Source organism: Lissotriton vulgaris, chromosome 4_1 (assembly GCF_964263255.1).
Source record: "Lissotriton vulgaris chromosome 4_1, aLisVul1.2, whole genome shotgun sequence".
In the NCBI taxonomy this organism is placed as follows: domain Eukaryota; kingdom Metazoa; phylum Chordata; class Amphibia; order Caudata; family Salamandridae; genus Lissotriton; species Lissotriton vulgaris.
In genome coordinates, this window is record NC_141691.1 from 748,237,401 (window position 1) to 748,258,786 (window position 21,386).

Sequence of the window (21,386 nt, forward strand, 5' to 3'; positions counted from 1 at the left end):
GGGTGTGCAATTTCCATTTGGAAAAATATGATTTTTTTCACCAAAGTTCAACTGAGGTGCCAAAATCTATTGTTATGTTGTAACTAGCATGATTATCTACCCACATAATTATTAGTGGTTGGTCTGACTAATTATTTCCATGCAACTTTAATATGAATGAACATTATCTATAACATCGCTCTACAAAACACTAACCTACTAACCAAGATTACAAATGGTTTCTTTGTTCAGAACTCCAAGCGTATGCTCTTCACGGGCGCCCGGTGCCGAGGTTCCAGGTGGTGTTGTGCTTTGGGGAGGAGTTTCCAGATCCACAAAGGCAAAGAAAGCTAATAACAGCCCACGTAAGTTTTGTCTCACTTATTACTCCACTCAGGTCCTGATGTGAGAGGTCACTAAGAAATCGTGCCAGAGTTGGCAATTATTGGGGAAGTAAATGATGGTTGTCACTTTTGCTTTGCAGGCCACCTTTTGGTACCACTGATATTTTAAACTTCGACACTAATTAAAATGTTCTACTTTTGAAAAAATAAATTAAGACATGCCAACATATAAACATTAAGTCTACATGTCATTTTGAGATATTAATTTTGCTCTTAATATTTATTTACAACTTTTCATTCCCTGGTAATGGATTAAAAGCAACATATTACAAAAATGTTTTTTGTCAGGTGTTGTGAAAGTTTCTGGTGGGTTTTTGCTCAACTTAGTCTTTTTTATGATAGGAATTTGATTGACTCCTCATGCTGTTTTAATGGTGGAATCTTGGCAAAAAAATGAAGACATTGTGAGGATTGCCAGACTCTCCAAGACGTGTTGGATACATCTACAATACTATTTAAATAATTACACCTTTAAGAACGGAACAGAAAGCTATTTATAAAGTGTTTTGGTTTTAATAGCATCTTGACCATCTAGTGAGTTAACTCCTTTAAATATGCTGTTTATTAGTTAGAACAAATGGAACTCCTTTTTCTTATAAAAAAGTTTTGAAAATCTATACTTCCATCTCCTAGTAAACTTGTATAATCACCGCATATTCCACATTGTACATTCACCACTCCATTTCTATAATTCCACAAGCTATGTAGAACCTGCAAATGCATCTTACTTCTTAGAATGCAATGAGTCCTGTTTTACTAATGTGGTAGTTAGGCAAGCACACATCACTAAAATCTAGATTTTGCCTGAGAAAGATATATATCTGACATGAATCAGAAAGCGAAATTTGCAACCACTTTGTTGGCACCACTGGAGACTCGGGAGGCTTCCAGAGAGTTATGGAGGTGTTGACCATTGAAAATTGTTTGAGATCTACTCTGTCCAGGTCAATGGTATGCCTTTGGATCTGGCTTGCTCCAGAGCTGTAGGTCTGACACTGCTTAATCTGCCTGGAATTGCTCCAAATCGGATTCCAATTTAGAACGAAGAACAGCTCTGTTTTCAATAATGAACAATAGTTCCTGTTGTAACCTAGTTCTGGTTTCCCCCCTAGCCTTGGGCAAGTAGTATGTACCAGCTTTCCTGCGCGAGAGCACTCATTGTTTCCCTCGTTCCCCATTGGTTCCCCTACATTCCACACTGTCCCGGTCCCCTCTCCAACTGCCCAACTGTTATTGATTGATTCGGCAACTGACCTACGCACCGCCTGAGGTGTGGGGCTGTAAGTAATAAACCTTGATCTACTATCATTACTTGACTGCGGCCTTGCTTTCAACAAGTGGCGACGAGGACCCCAGCCCCTCACCGCGGACCCACCGCTTTCCAGCTTTAAAAAAAAGAAGTAACTTCTAAAATGACACGGCGCTGCAGCTGAGCAGTGGAAGAACTGGCTTCCTACCTCGATTCATCCTGGTGCGCCTTCGCCGATCCCTGCTGATTCTACAGGTTCAACATCCAACTGGCGTGTATGCTGTTCAGCTTAATAAGAAAAAAAAGAAACGTGAGCCCTGCGCTGCCTGCTTCATTTAATCGTCTCGGCGAGCCTGCGTTGGTGCCTGCCGAAGAAGACAGAAGGTAACGATCTGCGGCGTTTAGTTTCTTCTCCTGTGGCTTGGGAGGCTCTGCGCTGTTCCAGCAAAGGAAATCCTGTCAGGGGATTTTCGCGCCACTAACGCCTTACTGTCTGCGCATGTCAGTCAAACGCAGCTACGTCAGTGAAACGCAGCGTTAGGCGCCATCTTGGAATTCAGTGCGGTGTGTGGAATTGGTGTCGGGAGTTCGAATCCCGTTTGAGCATCTCACCGTGATGTGCACAAAAATGAAATAACTCCATTTGATTAAAAAAAAAAATTTAATAACAAGAAAACACATTGCAAACAAGCATTTTCTTCTACGCAACAGAAAAAACTATGGTTTAATCAAAATAAAACTAAACCCATTCAGCATTCTACAGCATTCCCGTGTGTGATCTGGAAGAAAATACTGGTTGATTTCTGAACTTTACAAACAGTCTTTCTTGCACCATATGGTCGTGTTCAATCAAATTTGACACATGAAAAGTAATTAATGGTGTTTACCATCACTGCTTTACTCTATTATAGCTACGCAGATCAGCACCTTAGCAAGCACGGCTCACTGTTGACGTAAATCTTCTTCATTAATTTTTTGCAATGTGTGCTCTTAGTTCACTAAATCTTACGCAACCCCAAGCGTTCTTACCTATCAAAGGGGCTCCTTGCATGCCTTGGAAGGAGTGGAAAGAGTACTTTACTAATTATATCGAAACGGTGGAAGATGAGGACTTCACTGCTGAGAAGAAAAAGAAAGTTCTGTTGTACTGTCTAGGTCCTGGTGGTGTCAAGACTTACAACAATATTGAAAAAAAGACGAGAGAAGGTGATGATGTCTATCAGCATGCGTTGGATGATCTTGATGCTCACTTCTCCCCTATAGTTTGTGTAGCTGTTGACCGTTACAAATTTTCTAGAAGAAAGCAGGATAAAGAGGAGAGCATTGATGATTATGTTGCTGCTTTGAATAATTTGGCATTGACTTGCAGATTTGGTCAACTACAAGAAGAGTTTGTTCGAGATCAAATTATCATGCATGCTAGCAACCCTAATATCCAGGACAAACTCTGGGTTAATGGCGAAGCTTCTTTAAAGGAAGTTGTCGCTTTGGTTAAAAAAGCTGAACTTACTGGCAGATGTGCTAAGGCCGTACTAGATGAACCGGTAGTAGTCAAAGCAATTAAAGCTTCAAATGCTGGCAAGCTAAGACTGAATGCGAACATGAGAGATGTTGAACATGACCATCATAAGAAAAGTGAACATCAAGGATCCAAATATAGCAAAGAAAAACGTCGCAGCACAAGAAACAACGATTTCGCTGAACTTAAATGCTATCGATGTGGGTCTCCCACCCACCTAGCTGATTCAAAAAAGTGTCCTGCAAGATATCAAAAATGCACATCTTGTGGTTTGACAGGTCACATTGCTAAAGCTTGTAAGAGAAGATCGTCAAAACAGAGTAAACATGTCAAACAAATTCAAGAAGAAAGTGACTCAGATGAAGAAAATTCAGAGTATTCTGATTCTGACAGCATCAGCTATGTTTTCTCAATTGAATATGATGTTCTGGAGCTTACACCCGCAAGGAAAAAAAAACCCATGTGTGATGTGAAACTAGGTGGTGTCACAGTGAATCTCATGGCTGATTCAGGGTCTCCTTTCACGATCATTAATGAGAATGTGTGGAAACAATTCAAAGAGAAAATTGGCTTTAAATTGGAGAAATCAAAAGTGATTGCTAGAAGTTACACTGGAAACAACATAGAATTCTTAGGGACACGAGACCTAGAATTTGAATTCAAAAACAGAAAAGCAATTTGCAGGCTTTTTGTGGCTAAGAAGGGTCCATCGGTCCTTGGTTGGAGCGACCAAGCTGATCTGGGCATTATCCTCAACCCAAATATCGATGATCCTGTTCTGTCTGTTGATGAGTCCTGCAAACGCACCCTCCAAAATGACTTTCCTGAAGTGTTCTCTGGTAAGGTTGGTCTTCTCAACAGTTTTCAACATAAAATTGAACTTAAAGACTCTGCCATCCCATGCATTCACAAGGTAAGACATTTACCAGTGTCAGTAAGAAGTGATGTTCAAGTCGAACTGAATAGACTTATCAAAGGTGGAATAATAGAAGAAGTTGAGTCCGCGGAGTGGGTTTCTCCTTTGGTGGTGGTCAAACGTCCCAACGGAAAAATTAGACTCTGCATCGATCTCAGGGACCTGAATAAGAATATTATTGTTGATCAATATCCCCTGCCACGCATATGTGAAATGTTTAATGCCACCAATGGTATGTGTATATTTTCTATAATTGATTTAAAATCCGCATACCACCAGATTCCCCTACATGCAGACAGCAAAAAATTCACCACATTTATCACCCCATTTGGTTGTTATCGATTCACCAGGGTACCGTTCGGCTTAGCCTCGGCCGCGGCGCTTTTTCAAAGGGTCATGACTAGGCCTGGGCGGAGTTCGCGGAGTGGGGCTTCGCGGAGCTACGCGAAGTGGGCGAGAAACTACGCCCACCTCCGCACTCCGCGTAGCCCCACTCCGCAAAACCACTGGCCGGCAGCCCCGCAACCCGCCTCCCTCCCGCCCTCCCTAAATACTTTAAAATAAAAGAACGCAATAATTTTAAAAGCACTTACCTTGCCGCCGCTGGCCGCCGCGTTCCCCGGGGCTCGTTCCCTTCCGTCTTCCGTATTTTGCAGTAATGCGCATGCGCGGGCGGCCGCGCATGCGCATTTTCTCGTGAAAATGCGCATGCGCGGCCGTCCGCGCATGCGCATTACTGCAAAATACGGAAGGCGGAAGAGAACGAGCCCCGGGGAACGCGGCGGCCAGCGGCGGCAAGGTAAGTGCTTTTAAAATTATTGCGTTCTTTTATTTTAAAGTATTTAGGGAGGGCGGGAGGGAGGCGGGTGGCGGCCAGCTACGCTCCGTCTGCGGAGCGTGCGTAGTGCCGCCTGGCTCCGCCAGCTCCGCAAAATGCGGAGTAGGCGGAACTACGCACACTCCGCAGACGGAGCGTAGCTGGCCGCCCACGGTTAGTCATGACTACCATTTTTGAAGGCGTCAACGGTATCAGGTTTTTTCAAGATGATATCCTGATCATGGGTAGCAACCAATCTGAACACGACACACACCTTAGGCAAGTTTTTAATAAACTCAAAATGCATGGTCTGACTGTTGAATTGGACAAGTGTAAAATATCACAAGACAAAGTGGTATACTTAGGGCACACCATCAGCAAAGAGGGCATCAAACCCAAACAAGGTTTAGTGGACGCCATTCTCAATGCTCCTTGCCCATCGAGCAAAGATGATGTCAGAGCTTTCCTTGGTCTTACCGAGTATTACTCGAAATTCATAAAAAACTTTTCTGAGAAAACATACAGCATTAGACAGTTATTGAAAAATAAGACAAAATTTGAATGGTCCATGGATTGCCAAAACACCTTTGAAACAATTAAAAAAGAAATAAGCAATGCTCCTTTTCTCAAAGGATTTGATCCAAAAGCAGAAATCTTCGTGACCACCGATGCTAGTAACAAAGGAATTGGTGCAGTGCTAGCACAGAAGGATTCATCAAAGCAAGAATGGGTTGTAGCATTTGCATCAAGGTCACTCACCCCTGCTGAGGAGAAATACTCAGTAATCGAGCGCGAAATGCTGGCCTTTTCATGGGCGCTCAATTACTTCAGAGCATATATTTGGGGTTACAACATTCATCTTCGCACAGACCACAAACCCCTAATCAAAATTCTGTCTGCAACCGGTTTGCAGAATGCTTCCCCACGACTTAGCAAAATGTCAATCAAGTTACTGGAATATTGCTACTCCGCTGAATATTGGCCAGGAGTTAAGAATAAAATCGCCGATTTCCTCAGCAGACTACCACTCCCACACAGTAATGAGTGCACCGACACTTCAGAGGATGACGAAAAAGTGGCTCTACTCTTCAATACAGAGTTGGACGGAATATCTGCGGGAGAATGGGAACAACACATGGCTCGTGATTCAACCCTCCAAGATGTGTGCAAATGCGTGAACACTAAGTGGCCAGAGAAACGCCATCTTAGTGACAAGGTAAAGACTTACTGGGAAATAAGAAATGAACTCAGTTTGGAAAATGGAGTGTTATACAGAATTGGTAAAGCAATAGCTCCCATCACACTCAGAGACAGAATACTTAAACTCTGCCACATTGGTCACCTGGGCATCTCAAAAACCAAGCAAAGAGTCAGAACCAGTTATTGGTGGCCAGGCATTGACAAGCAAATTGAAACACTCATAAGGAACTGTGTGGAGTGCAGTGATTCAGATAAAACCCTCAAGACATCTAAAGTCTCTCTCTCTCCACTCCAACCCCCCCTGATGGCCTGGGAGAAAATTGGTGTTGACATCGCGGGACCCATCGAAGGACATGACGGAGAGATCAAGTATATTCTAGTGGCCATAGATCATTTCTCCAAGTGGCCAGAAATAAGGATTGTTACGGAAATAGATAGCTCCACAATTATATCGTTCTTGGACAAACTGTTCATTAGCGAAGGATTACCAAAATTTGTGCTCACTGACAACGGTCCACAATTTTGTTCGGAAGCGTTCAAATCATTCCTAAAGAGAAACTGCATCACTCATCATACCACTTCACTGTACCATCCTGAAGGTAATGGCCTCACCGAACGTTTCAACCGTGTCCTGAAAGGACACATACAGCTGTCAAGAAACGCAAATCTGAACTGGGAGGAAGAAGTGTTTAAACTCATTTGGGCTTTCAGAATATCTCCCTGTGCCAGCACCCATGAGGCACCCTTTGTGCTCATGAGAAGCAGACAGCCCCTGAGTATTGACCTTGGATGGATGCCAAATTCCAAACAAGTTGCATGGTCACCTGATGTAATCAGGAATAACATAATAAAAGCCCAAAAATATTACAAAGAATGGTATGATTCCAAACATGGTACAAAAGAACATTCATTTAAAATTGGTGACCTTGTTAAAGTTCGTTTAGAGAAAAAAGTGAGGAAAGGAGAAAGCAGATTCACTGCTCCATTGCAAATAGATGAACTGTTCAACAACGCAGCCAGACTCAGCGATGGTAATGTCTGGCACATGAGTAGATTGGCTAGATACCATCAGGGAGCCAATGTTTCCAACCAACTGCAACATGGTTCACATTGCAAAGACTTGTGGGTTGATGTTGATAGATCCTGTGTAGGACAAGGTTCCTCGCTCAGAAATGCCAGTTCACATGGTCTCCCACCTGCCACTGACTCAGCTGACTGTCAATCATCAGACCAGTATGTGGGTGTCAATCCTCACACTCCGATCTCCAATCGGAGCTGTTATGGTGACTCCCACTCTGACTCTGAAGCCACGTCTGGCGGTCACAGCTTCAGCGGTAGGTTTGGTAGAACCAGCAATGATTCTCACTCTGACACAGAAAGTGTTCCCGATGCTCTTGTTGCCAAGGGAAGATTCGGGAGAACCATCCACAAACCTAAACGTTATGAAGACTTTGTTTGTGACTAAAGCTGACCTGTTAACTTAACTCCAAAGTTTCTCTTTGCCATACTCTGTGGCTCATCTGTTAAAACTCGCAAGAGAGGAAGATGTGTTGTAACCTAGTTCTGGTTTCCCCCCTAGCCTTGGGCAAGTAGTATGTACCAGCTTTCCTGCGCGAGAGCACTCATTGTTTCCCTCGTTCCCCATTGGTTCCCCTACATTCCACACTGTCCCGGTCCCCTCTCCAACTGCCCAACTGTTATTGATTGATTCGGCAACTGACCTACGCACCGCCTGAGGTGTGGGGCTGTAAGTAATAAACCTTGATCTACTATCATTACTTGACTGCGACCTTGCTTTCAACAGTTCCATTTCCTTTCCTTCATGCCACAAAAGGCCCTGGCTGTAGTAGAAGGAAGCTCACCCAGGCCTCTGAAACATATCTTCAGGAGAGGTGCAGTATTTCCACAACCTCTAGGCCAAGAGTTCTCCTGGACTGTTAGATCCTTTGTACATTCTGATGGCTTCTGTGGTGAAGGCCTACCAATGTGCAATTGAAAGTGACTCATTGTACTATAACTTACATTTTAGCCCATACTCTAATAACACATGTTCACACCTTCTAGTACAGGCCAAAGGTTCTCCTGTCTGCAACATCCTTTGTGTATTCTAATGACTTTCTTGGCGAAGGCCTAACCAGTGGCTTCTTTTACGCTCATTTTCATTTTACTCCAACGTCTTGGTACCAATTTTCCGTTCTGGTACTGGTCAATAGTTTCCCTAGTTTGCTAGATACTTTTTGTATTTGGATGGCTTATGTGGCAAAGACTTAACGAGATGGGATTGAAAGTCACTCCTTGTACAATCATTTCAAAATTGGGTGGCAGAGTCTTTGCCTGTGCACACAGACTCCAGTTGCTGTTTGTTTGTTTTGTCTGATTTTCTTCAAGCATAATGCTCAGCAACAATGCAGGAATAGCTACTCCAATGTACCCCACTGAAGAACGAATCACACAGCCATTTTCTATGAGTACGAGCATTTGCACACACAGTCCCAGCTAAAGTCTGGCATAAATGAATCTTCTGTATTGATACATGCTCTAATGCTGGATACACAGCTGACTGTAGCCAACACATGTTTCGCCTAGGAACATAAGATCTTGACTTCTTCAGGGCTATCTTGGACTAATCCATAAAGGTTTCTTCAACGGTGGGGTGCCTAAAATACCTGTTGCCATTTCTGTCTCTTAGTCTTGTCTGGGCTCATAAGTCTCATAAGTCTGGGGCATGTGTGTATATAGTAACGTTATGATCATAGTAGACTCAGGCGTCTTGATAGTTGCCATGTAATCCGGATATATATCTTTGCAGTCGGTAAAGCTTTGTCTTCAGCTGTTCATAGTAAACGTTGCAGTTAGCAATTACATGCTGGCATGTCTGCTTATCTCAATCTCTAATAGATTTGAAATGAATGGCACTGTCCTCATTTTTATTGGTACGCTATAGTGTTTCTTTCTGCTAGTATTTGATATGGTAGGGACTAGTATTCGGCTTTCGTAGTGCTGAGGCGCTGATATTGGAGTCTCAGAGTGGCATGCACCTCCACCCTATGACAATAGTAACATAATTCAACCTGCTGCTGATCCAGCAGAGGCAGAAGACTGTGTGCATCTAAATGGAAGGTCTTACTTTTAATGTCTGTGACCGAGCAAAGTTCAGTTCTCCCTGTTGTGGGGGTTTCCAAGAAGAGACCCATCTGGCTCAAGGAACCTATAGTAACTTGATTTCTTTGAATGTACAATCGTTCGTGGAATGAACTGCTCTAATGCAGACATTCAGTCAGAATGTAACATGCCTTATTATTTATTTAATTGCATTCTATTTGCATATTTATATATTCGTTAATGTTTTAGTAGTATGGACATTTTCTCCAGAAGGAGCAAGGGTCCATCTGATTCACATTAGTAAATAAACCTTGACAAAGCCAGTAGGTCTGGCTTTAATGTGCTAACACATGTAATTAATGGTATTCACAAATGCAATTAACATACATTGCATGCATAAAGTCTATTTATTATTTAAAGCCTGCCCTATGGCTTTGCCAATGCTGGGAAAAAGTAGCCAAAAAGTATTACTCTACTTCTACAAGGCACATAGGAGGTAAAGAATTGATTGTAACAAACCGCGTTATGATTGTACTTTTCCGATGTAAAGTAGTCTGTTGTGCATCACAATGGATTATTTAACAACAAGGGGTGGTGATGGACAGAGTTTCTGAATGAAGCAGAATACTCTCACCCAGTCAAGAGATCAGGGCTAGATCCAACACCGTTTTTTAGCTCACTGCACCATCCCAGTTCAGAACCTGGCTATATGCAAATTAGTCTGTTCCTGTCCCAGTGCATGATGGGAACAGGGCAAACCAAACTACCAAGCCAATTCTTACACTGGGAAGGAAAAAAGCTTCCGGGGACCGGTTTCTGGCATTTCAGCCGTCGTCGGCCCGGCTTGCTTGAATCCTGATGGTGCAATGAGCAAGGGACTCACATCTGAGTATACCCTTCCACGCTTAGGGTGGACAAAATATTTAACAACAAGGGGTGGTGATGGACAGAGTTTCTGAATTAAGCAGAATACTCTCACCCAGTCAAGAGATCAGGGCTAGATCCAACACCGTTTTTTAGCTCACTGCACCATCCCAGTTCAGAACCTGGCTATGTGCAAATTAGTCTGTTCCTGTCCCAGTGCATGATGGGAACAGGACAAGCCAAACTACCAAGCCAATTCTTACACTGGGAAGGAAACAAGCTTCCGGGGACCGGTTTCTGGCATTTCAGTCGTCGTCGGCCAAGCTTGCTTAAATCCTGATGGTGCAATGAGCAAGGGACTCACATCTGAGTATACCCTTCCACGCTAACTAATTTGCAATGTAGCCAGGTTCTGAGCTGGGACGGTGCATTGAGCTAAAAAACGGTGATGGATCAAGCCCTGATCTTTGGACTGGGTAAGAGTGGTCTGCTTAATTCAGACACTCTGTTCATCACCACCCCCTTTTCTGAATCGTTTTTGGCCACTATAGGTGTAGCAGGGTATACTCAGACATGAGTCCCTTGCTCACTGCACCATCAGGATTCAAGCAAGCCGGGCCGACAACGGCTGAAATGCCAGAAACCGGTCCCCGGAAGCTTGTCTCCTTTCCAGTGAAGAATTGGCTTGGTAGTCTGGTCTGCCCTGTTCCCATGATGCACTGGGCCAGGGACAGACTAATTTGCATGCAGCCAGGTTCTGAGCTGGGATGGTGCAGTGAGCTAAAAAACGGTGATGGATCAAGCCCTGATCTTTGGACTGGGTAAGAGTGGTCTGCTTAATTCAGACACTCTGTTCATCACCACCCCCTTTTCTGAATCGTTTTTGGCCACTATAGGTATGGCGGGGTATACTCAGACATGAGTCCCTTGCTCACTGCACCATCAGGATTCAAGCAAGCCGGGCCGACGACGGCTGAAATGCCAGAAACCGGTCCCCGGAAGCTTGTCTCCTTTCCAGTGAAGAATTGGCTTGGTAGTCTGGTCTGCCCTGTTCCCATGATGCACTGGGCCAGGGACAGACTAATTTGCATGCAGCCAGGTTCTGAGCTGGGATGGTGCAGTGAGCTAAAAAACGGTGATGGATCAAGCCCTGATCTTTGGACTGGGTAAGAGTGGTCTGCTTAATTCAGACACTCTGTTCATCACCACCCCCTTTTCTGAATCGTTTTTGGCCACTATAGGTGTGGCAGGGTATACTCAGACATGAGTCCCTTGCTCACTGCACCATCAGGATTCAAGCAAGCCGGGCCGACGACGGCTGAAATGCCAGAAACCGGTCCCCGGAAGCTTGTCTCCTTTCCAGTGAAGAATTGGCTTGGTAGTCTGGTCTGCCCTGTTCCCATGATGCACTGGGCCAGGGACAGACTAATTTGCATGGAGCCAGGTTCTGAGCTGGGATGGTGCAGTGAGCTAAAAAACGGTGATGGATCAAGCCCTGATCTTTGGACTGGGTAAGAGTGGTCTGCTTAATTCAGACACTCTGTTCATCACCACCCCCTTCTCTGAATCGTTTTTGGCCACTATAGGTGTGGCAGGGTATACTCAGACATGAGTCCCTTGCTCACTGCACCATCAGGATTCAAGCAAGCCGGGCCGACGACGGCTGAAATGCCAGAAACCGGTCCCCAGAAGCTTGTCTCCTTTCCAGTGTAGAATTGGCTTGGTAGTCTGCTCTGCCCTATTCCCATGATGCACTGGGCCAGGGACAGACTAATTTGCATGTAGCCAGGTTCTGAGCTGGGATGGTGCAGTGAGCTAAAAAATGCTGATGGATCAAGCCCTGATCTTTGGACTGGGTAAGAGTGGTCTGCTTAATTCAGACACTCTGTTCATCACCACCCCCTTTTCTGAATCGTTTTTGGCCACTATAGGTGTGGCAGGGTATACTCAGACATGAGTCCCTTGCTCACTGCACCATCAGGATTCAAGCAAGCCGGGCCGACGACGGCTGAAATGCCAGAAACCGGTCCCCGGAAGCTTGTCTCCTTTCCAGTGAAGAATTGGCTTGGTAGTCTGGTCTGCCCTGTTCCCATGATGCACTGGGCCAGGGACAGACTAATTTGCATGGAGCCAGGTTCTGAGCTGGGATGGTGCAGTGAGCTAAAAAACGGTGATGGATCAAGCCCTGATCTTTGGACTGGGTAAGAGTGGTCTGCTTAATTCAGACACTCTGTTCATCACCACCCCCTTCTCTGAATCGTTTTTGGCCACTATAGGTGTGGCAGGGTATACTCAGACATGAGTCCCTTGCTCACTGCACCATCAGGATTCAAGCAAGCCGGGCCGACGACGGCTGAAATGCCAGAAACCGGTCCCCAGAAGCTTGTCTCCTTTCCAGTGTAGAATTGGCTTGGTAGTCTGCTCTGCCCTATTCCCATGATGCACTGGGCCAGGGACAGACTAATTTGCATGTAGCCAGGTTCTGAGCTGGGATGGTGCAGTGAGCTAAAAAATGCTGATGGATCAAGCCCTGATCTTTGGACTCGGTAAGAGTGGTCTGCTTAATTCAGACATCTGTTCATTACCACCCCCTTTTCTGAATCGGTTTTGTCCACTATAGGTGTGGCAGGGTATACTCAGACATGAGTCCCTTGCTCACTGCATCATCAGGATTCAAGCAAGCCGGGCCGACGACGGCTGAAATGCCAGAAACCGGTCCCCGGAAGCTTGTCTCCTTTCCAGTGAAGAATTGGCTTGGTAGTCTGGTCTGCCCTGTTTCCATGATGCACTGGGCCAGGGACAGACTAATTTGCATGTAGCCAGGTTCTGAGCTGGGATGGTGCAGTGAGCTAAAAAACGGTGATGGATCAAGCCCTGATCTTTGGACTGGGTAAGAGTGATCTGCCTAATTCAGACACTCTGTTCATCACCACCCCCTTTTCTGAATCACAATAGAAGCACTTCCTTCAAAATGCAATGATACACCAAATAGAATGAATTGAGAGAGTATTACTACCAGGGTGGAGCTTAAGCCCACTGTAAGAAATTGGCTAGTATTTGAGGGGAGTAAGCGCCCATCCTCAAGTAATAATCCCAATACTTTTCAGGGGGGAACCACTGAAATCACTAATTAAACCTGAGCGTATCCCCTTGGTAGTAATGGCACAAAGCTGACAGACAAATTAGAAAAATTGAGTAAAATCGACACCAAAATGACAAAACTCGAATAAGCAGAATCACATATATGAATTTTTAGGGTTTTAATTAGAAATAGCACCAAGAATCACAATGTGCCAATGATAGTTAATGGTCTTGTTAGAATAGGACCTAGGTGCAGTTTGCCACTGACTGTAATGGAGGGTGGGTTCGATACACTAACCAGGTTCGTTCTGATCAAATATGTTACCTTCTGACTTCAGTACTTTAAGTCTCCACCACAGGAGTACACTTGTAAAGCCCCCCAGAATCTTAGGGGAAGCACTTAGAGACTCACAGGGTGGCAGGCAGTTGCCACTGTTTAGTTGCATGAAAATGCCTCTTTTAGCTTGTTGTGTCTCTGTAGCTTTAACAGGGGGTCAGCCTTATGACCCTTGGAGTACACTTCTGTTTCCTGGGTACAAGAAGGCTAGGAGGTTCATTCCTTTAGAGCTCGTCTTATCCAGCAGATTTAGTCTTCTTCTGATCTTCCACTGGTGCAGGAGAGTTCTGAAGAGGGTCCCTGGAGATGCTACATTTATGCCTGGTACAATTTGTGGGGGGAAGTGACTCCTGGGGACACCCTAACCAATGGGGTAAAGTTCCTGGAGCTGACACTAAGACTTTGGCATTTTCGAGATGGCTGAAATCTTCGGTAACACTGAGCTCTTACGGCAGAAAATGTGTGTGGAGAGTGTACTATGGTAATCCTACTGTCCTCCCAAATATATTTTTATTGGCATTTGAATGTTACGGTTAAGTGAACATTTACTGTCCTCCCACTCCTAACACCAAAATCCAGTTTTAGGCAGTCCCTGTATGCCCAACAAACTCAGGGACAGAAGTCTAGTAGAGCAAAGCAACCAGACAAACAGAATTCTGTTCCCCTCCTTTGAAGTGCACCCCAAATGACATATGAAAAATGACAGCAGACCTCTCATGGAGGTCTTGGCCCGCCAGAAGAATCTGACAATGTGATGTCAACAAGAGCCAGTGTGATGGAAGCTGGTCTGGCAAGGGCAGAAAAAGAGGGGTGCAGGCCTGTGTGTTAACTACATCTGCTTGTGATGTGGTAAGCCTATTGAAGTTATTCGAGTCCTTGGGCCTAACCCACAGGTCATACTGTCAAGGGCACAACAATCCACCAAACCCAAGGATTTTGAAATGTCCTGGGAGCAATTTCATGTTTTATTCACGCCTATTTAAAAGCGACTGCCTGGCAGAAACTGAATTGTAAAATGCACATTTAGCTTCCAAGGAGTTCAATCAGGGCAAAGGTAACTTTCTAAATGTTACTTTTCAGTAACATCTAGAAACAATCTGAATTCACAATGCTATTGATTTGTAATAACTTTGAAAAATTGTTGTTTAATTATTTTACTAGCTAGCCCCATTCCCGAGATACAGTATATAAGTATTTAATAGTTCATCCCAGTGCTTTCCTATGAAATGGTCAAACCTGGTACGGTAAAAAAAAGCTTTTACAGTTTAGTCACTGTAAGGACTTGTGGAACATTAAACTTTTACATGTCTTACTTTTAAATACCATGCACCTGGACTTTATGGGCACTAAGGCCTACCTTTGGGATGACTAATTTATATTTAAAAGGGCGGTGTCGGCCTCTCAACAGCGTTTATTTTGATAAGTCGAATTGGCAGTTTAGAAACTGCTCAGTCAGGCTACAGTGATAGGCCTGGGGTACAGTTTGTTGTGTCACTGCATTAGGTGGCACAATTTGTGCTGCAGCCCACTGGTGACATTTACCTTTAAACGTTTTTAAAATATAATAGTGATTTAAAGGCAAGTTAAACGTGCCAATCAGATGTATACCAATGGGGAGCGCTAGTGCTTTACCACTGGTTAGCAGGGACAAGGTGTATAGCGTTCTAGGGCCAACAAAAACAGTCAAGGCAAAATTCTGGGGGAAAACTATGCAAAAGATGTTCACTTCCACTGGCCACTTTATGCATAATAACAACATATCTTACAGACAGTTCCGCACTAAAGCAAGCCCTATAAAACAATAAAGGAGAGGTCGGTGTTGGGAGGAAGGCAAATAATAACTGCTAAGTGATGGCAGGAAAATGTTACAAAACTACATCAGCTGAAGAGGCTGTGTGCTGATAAATTGCTGCGTTTCCTAGGTAGATGCTAGCACCTACAACTTTTTAGTGTGTTACTCCTTGAATCACATTTTTGAAATAGTGCAAAGCAAAATGAAAGATTGAGTTACTTTGAGTTGGGTATATGCTAGTGAATATTCCAACCAGTTTAAACCCTCAATTTGGCTGGTTAGCAATGTCTACTTGTCACAATAGGACATTCAAAAGATGTGACTGCACTGGTCACAAATCCCATGTAACATATCACAGGATTCTAGAGGTGACGTGAAAAAGTGTCTCCTACCATTTGTAGGTATTTATCTTTTATTGCTGTCTCGAGGGCTGTTTAAGACCCAGAGCATGAAAGTGTCTGTCAGTTAGAGCTTCAGAGATTGCTCATTTTAGTGGAAACAGGGCACACCCCTCCTAACCACCCCTAACCCCCAAACAAAGAAAGCGATCTCTCTCAAATACTTTTCTCATAAGATATGTTGATCGGTCGTCGCTGTGTAAAACTGTAGTTGAGAAGAGAACTTCATTGTGTGGGGTTGGAAATGGTTCAATTGGGTCAGAAATTGATTTCTTTGACACATGGCATGCCACCAGGAATAGCAAAAGGTTTTCCTTGCAATATTATCCCTTTTGGCAGTCTGGTTTCTTCAATTGTGCCTTACATGCTCCCAAAGAACATTCATTAAGGTATAGTGAGCTTGTAGCACATATATTCTTACACAGTATGTTAAGGTTAGTTAGGAGAATTAGTCAAAGGCGAAAGGGGGTTTTCTTGCTGTAGATGAATCCTAGAGTTTATGACCATAGCCCGCCTGTCAATCAATAAAGAAAAGCGAAACTTTATCCCTGTTGCAATTCTCAGAATGGGACAAGTTCAACCATTCCCTACTTCATAGTAGATGTCGTTCCTAAGCTGCTAGCGTCAACCTGCTACAGACAGTTTCCCGGTATGTGCCATGAAAATAGTGTTTGTGGTTGCGCAGGATGTTTGGTCTTGTAGCATCCAGTATCTCAACAGTGCTATGTACCTCAAGTAAATGAAACCTATTAAAATATCTTTTATTTTCCAAAGGTGCCATTAACAAACACCAAGTATAGATCAAATCCCTGCAAGTGTAATAGGAGGGCCTGATTCAGAAAGCCATTTCTGCTCCTAAGTTGACCTTGGATGCACAAAATGCTTGATTTACAAGTGTAAATTCAGACTTGATTTTCAAAAATGGTAAATTTACGCACACAAGTTCATTTGCACATACATAACATTACTCCAGGATGTTTTCATATTACTTGCGGGGGTACATCTCCTTACACAGGCTGGGGGAGGTATTTTTACAGAAGGGGTGCCTTGAAAAGTTGGCGAATATCTTAAAAGTGGGAGTTTGCAGGCATTCAGAAACTTCTGAGGCAACTTTTTTGTACCCCAGATACAGGATTAAATCTGAATCTTCGTAAAAATGGCATGGACACAGTCCCAAAGTTGGTAGGGCTGTTAGGAAAGGGGCTTCTTCAGGAGAAAAAAAAATTAAAACATTTTGACGTGCAAATGCACTTTAATATGTAAGGACACATCTGGAAATTTACTCAGGAGGAAATGCTTAGGCTCCTTAAAATATGCAACAATCACAAATTCTCAGGTGTTTTTGAAAATCAAAAACAAATGCAAATTGACTCTAAATTTAGATAATCTACAAGTCTAAAATTCAGAAAGACACAAAGGCACTCATACGTAGAGGCGCAAACAAAAATTGAAACGTATATATGGGAAAACACAAAGAGGCTTCCGTGCGCTGAGAAACAGGCACCTATGCGCCCATTAACAGGCACAATCCATCGAATTCCACTGCCACCAAATCCACTGGCTATGCTGTGATGACTGAAGCTGGCTTAGAGATCAGAGGAAGTCCCCTCCCCCCAGGATTTTGTGGTTTTGGGTGGCGAATGTCTCGGCGAAAAAACCCCAGAATTTTCTGTCCAAAACCTAAACATTTGTGATATTTTTGCGGTGTGTGGCGGGAGGGGTGGAGCGGGGAAGGGGTGAGGTGGGTGGCGGTAGAGAAGGTTGAGGGTATGTTAAAAAAAAATAGGAGACATGAGGGAGCCGAGGGAGAGAAGTGCAATGGAGGGTGGGGGGCAGGAGGGCCGTTCAATGGCTTGAGCGTCCATAGTGGGCACACAAACAACGAGTTCAGGAGGGGGCTAGGTGCATTTCAAAGGCAGGGGACAGAGGAATTTAACACATCTGCTGCCTGCCTGTTGCTCAACCTCTCTTTACTAGCTCAGTGGCAGCACAGAGCCAGTAAAGGGAGGGTGAAAGACAGTTTTATTTGAATATTGATTCCACTGAACTACCTCCATGCCTCAGAATCCGATACCGTGGGGTGCCTTATGTTATGTTATGTTATGCGAATGCTCCCCTTGTTACATACAAACCCACCTCTCCAATGATTTTTACAGAGACAACTTCAAAGTCTTCGGAAGTCTTCAAGTGAGAAACACTTAGTTGATTGAGGTTACTTGGATCAGTATCTGGGTGAGAAATCCCTTGACGCAAGGCTGCACAAGCTTGTTTGGTCATTTGATAACATGTAAGACTAAGGCCCACCACACTACTTCCAGTAATCATAAACAGGCAAACAGAGGATGTACATGCACTGCCAGAGGATGTGTCTCAGTAAGTGGGTACCCTAATGTCTTGTGTGGATTTCACCAATTCATAAACATGTTAGAGGAATTTAAGGCAAACCCTCACCCACCAACCTACGTGGCATGCTTAATCCGTGGGTTTTCCTCATCTGTCTGTGGGTGAGCTATCTCTTATATAATCTATATGACAATTGCACACAATTTGAAGGGTCAGGAAGGGTATTGGCCATTACAGGATGTTGATGTGTCCCTGGAGGCAAGATTCAAAACAACATTTCAAAATAAAGTCAACAAGAATAGACTGACTCAAAAACAGGAGTTCGAGATCAGAAATGTAGAAAAAAATGAAGGTTAATTAAAAAATTAAGTGTATTACAGATAATAGAAAAATGCATCAGCAATCACATTGAATCAGTCATAGAACATAGATATCAATTGCCATGAAGGATATGAGTTGCAGAAATAATGCAATAATATGCAAAATCAGGAGAAAATAGACTAAGGGGTTAACTCCTTGGTCGCAGCGGTAATTCCGCCGCGGCGCTGGGGGGGAGAGGGGGCCGCGCAGCGCCACCATGCTCGTGACGGAACCACTCCGTCACGAGCCACGGGCGCGCTGTGCTTGTGACGGAGTGGTTCCGTCACGGCCCTGCCCGCTCAATAGAACGCGCTGCGCAGGTGCAAAATCACTGCAGCGCAGGCGCGGCGGCTGGGCTGTGACAGAACCACTCCGTCACCAGCACAGCGCGTCTGTGGCTGGTGACGGAGTGGTTCCGTCACCAGCATGGATGTGGTTAATTACAAGTTGGTTGATGTATTCCAACCCATTCGTAAACCTGTGTTTACGCACGGGTCAGAATTACGAGTTTGGTTTCATTTAACGTATCTAGTAATTATCAGGTACATTAAATAACTCAAGCTTCGTTAAATTTCGGCAGGTCATACCTGTTGAAATTTAACAGGGGAAAAGCATACATTATTTGCCATATCATGCAGCTTTTGGTGCGTTAAACATCAAAATCCGGATGTTATTCCCCAATAACTCATAAGAGGTGGTATTTATCGCACTCGATAAATAACATACCGCGTGATATTGTTATTTATCATGTGGGATAAATACCACCTATGTCGTAATCAGTCCCTTAGTCTCAAACGTGCAGCAAATGAATTGAACATAGGACAGGATTCCTGATAGAAACCCAAAAGTCTCAAAATGTCTCTCTGGCTCACCCCAAAATGCAGGGTTTATGTACCCAATTTCACAACAGAAAATAATAAACAGCAGAGTCAGCGTGGTGCGAGCAAAAGTATAATTATTTCAGCAAATTTATTTATTTATTTTATTTGTGGGTTTGTACCGCGCTTGACATATGGAGATATAGAGCTAGGCCTAAGTGGGAAACTAATACTGAAACAGAAAAGTTTTGAGCCTTTTCCTGAACGTTAAGTGGTCTGTACACTGCCTAAGAAAAATAGGGAGGTTGTTCCATAGTCTTGGGCCAATGGAAAACAGGGCTTTGCCCCCCTGTCTCACCTTTTTTACCAAAGGGACTTGCAAAAGAAACTGGTTGCTGGAACGAAGGGTGCGCGCTAGGTTATTAGGGACACATTTTTCGGCCAGATACGAGGGACCCAGCACATGCAAACCCTTATGGACCACGCAACAATATGGATCACCGTACAATATTTGAAAACGTCATCTAAATATACTATCTGAACAGTAACTCATGTCATGATTATTGATTCACTCCTTCTGACCCATGTCATCGGAAGTGGCAGAATTCTTTTTTTTACAATAAACACTAGCAATACCCATGAATGAATGCAGTACAGTACGCCTGCAAGAAGAGCCATGAAAAGTAGGAAAAAGTCTTCCCCCAAGGTATCTTTGAGAACAATATGTAATCTAAAATAAACAGTGCGCATTTTGCTGGGTGTCAAGTGAGAAATATACACACACAGTGAACATTATCAAAAGAGCAGTCATATTTATAAAGATGGAGTCAATGCCTAAATAAGGCCCAGTTCAGTCTAAGCCAGAAAACACATCACAACACATCATAATGATTATGTTTTAATTGAAGTAGCTCCACAGTAATACCCAGATATAATTCAAATATAGAATACCTTCCACATGTCTGACCATCTTAGAGAGTTGGATGGGCTTCTTGGATTAGCAAGGAGTGTTTTCATTTAAGGTGAATATACCTCTTTTTGTTTTTAGTGGGACCCCAATGTGAGACATTTACAATTCCTATAGATGATCCAAAATAACTTGTTTTAAGGGATTCATTGTAACTGTTCTTCATTCTTCAGCAAGACTTGCATCTGCCAATAGAAACTTTGTCTGTATTTCCGCCATTCAGAGAAAACCGCACAGACTCCTTACCTGTGTGCCTCTCCTAAGTCATATGGTCCAAATAGGAATCATAAAAGCCATCGCAACTCAACCCTGGAAATAACAATAGTTAGAACCCAAAAAGCCACATATGAAGCAATCTCTGGAGGATCACCCTCTCCCACTCCCAGTTTATTTGAGATGCATGAAAATCCTTATGTTTTTTAAACAAAACAGCGATACCTTGATTGAACATACAACTCACTGCACCCTGCCCCCTTTCTTCCCTTGACTGTTCCTCTCTCCCATAAACATATCTCTTGCTCTTTTTCCCCCAAATCTCACCTACTTCTGCACTCTAATTTCCCCTCCAGTATCTCTCTACAACTATCTTTTTCCATACGCTAATTGCGGCTGGTGTTGGGGCTACGTGGCGGGGTGAGAGGTGCGACAAAACATAAAAACAAAAATATACCTGAATCCCGCCGCATCCCTGCTCTTCTGGATCCACTGCAGGCACAGGCTCCCAGACTGCCCTGCGGCCAATCCTGCAAGAGAGCAGCATCAGGATTGACCTGAGCTCCCTTGATTTGCACTTCCAGGGAGTCTGGGCCTGCCGTCTCCATCCCACAATGCAGCTCGGGTTGGCCGGCCTGAAAAGGCCAGAGAAAGCGGCCCGAGAGGGAGAAAAGACAGAGTAAAGAGAGAATGGGTGGATGGAAAGAGAGAGACTGCATTAGGAGATGAAGGGAGCGGGTCTTGTTTGAGCCAGTGCTGCGTTTGGTACGTCAGTGCCGCCCTGCTGACCAATAAATGTTCTTTGTCTTCCTTCCTTTGGGTGTGCTCAATAAGAAAGTAAAATAAAAATATTATTGATAGAACAACGGCATCCGCTGTTTACTCCAAGAGACTCTCGGAGTGACCACGCGCCCAATGGCTCTTCCTATCTTCAGATAAGCCATTTGTTATGCCTCCAGTGAAGTCCTTACAACGATGAAGAGGCCATCCATAAACATTTACAGCTGCCTAGAACTGGAATAGATGC

At 43.9% G+C, this 21,386-nt stretch overlaps 1 protein-coding gene across 2 annotated transcripts in view; it reads left to right on the forward strand.

Moving 5' to 3' along the window:
• Positions 1-21,386, forward strand: part of IRF4 (interferon regulatory factor 4) — a 96,345-nt gene that overhangs the window by 71,750 nt on the left and 3,209 nt on the right. For both annotated transcript variants that reach the window (XM_086965051.1, XM_086965052.1), the window contains one exon: positions 232-344. In XM_086965051.1, the coding sequence (XP_086821177.1) occupies positions 232-344 (113 nt within the window). The remainder of the gene's footprint in view (positions 1-231; positions 345-21,386) is intronic.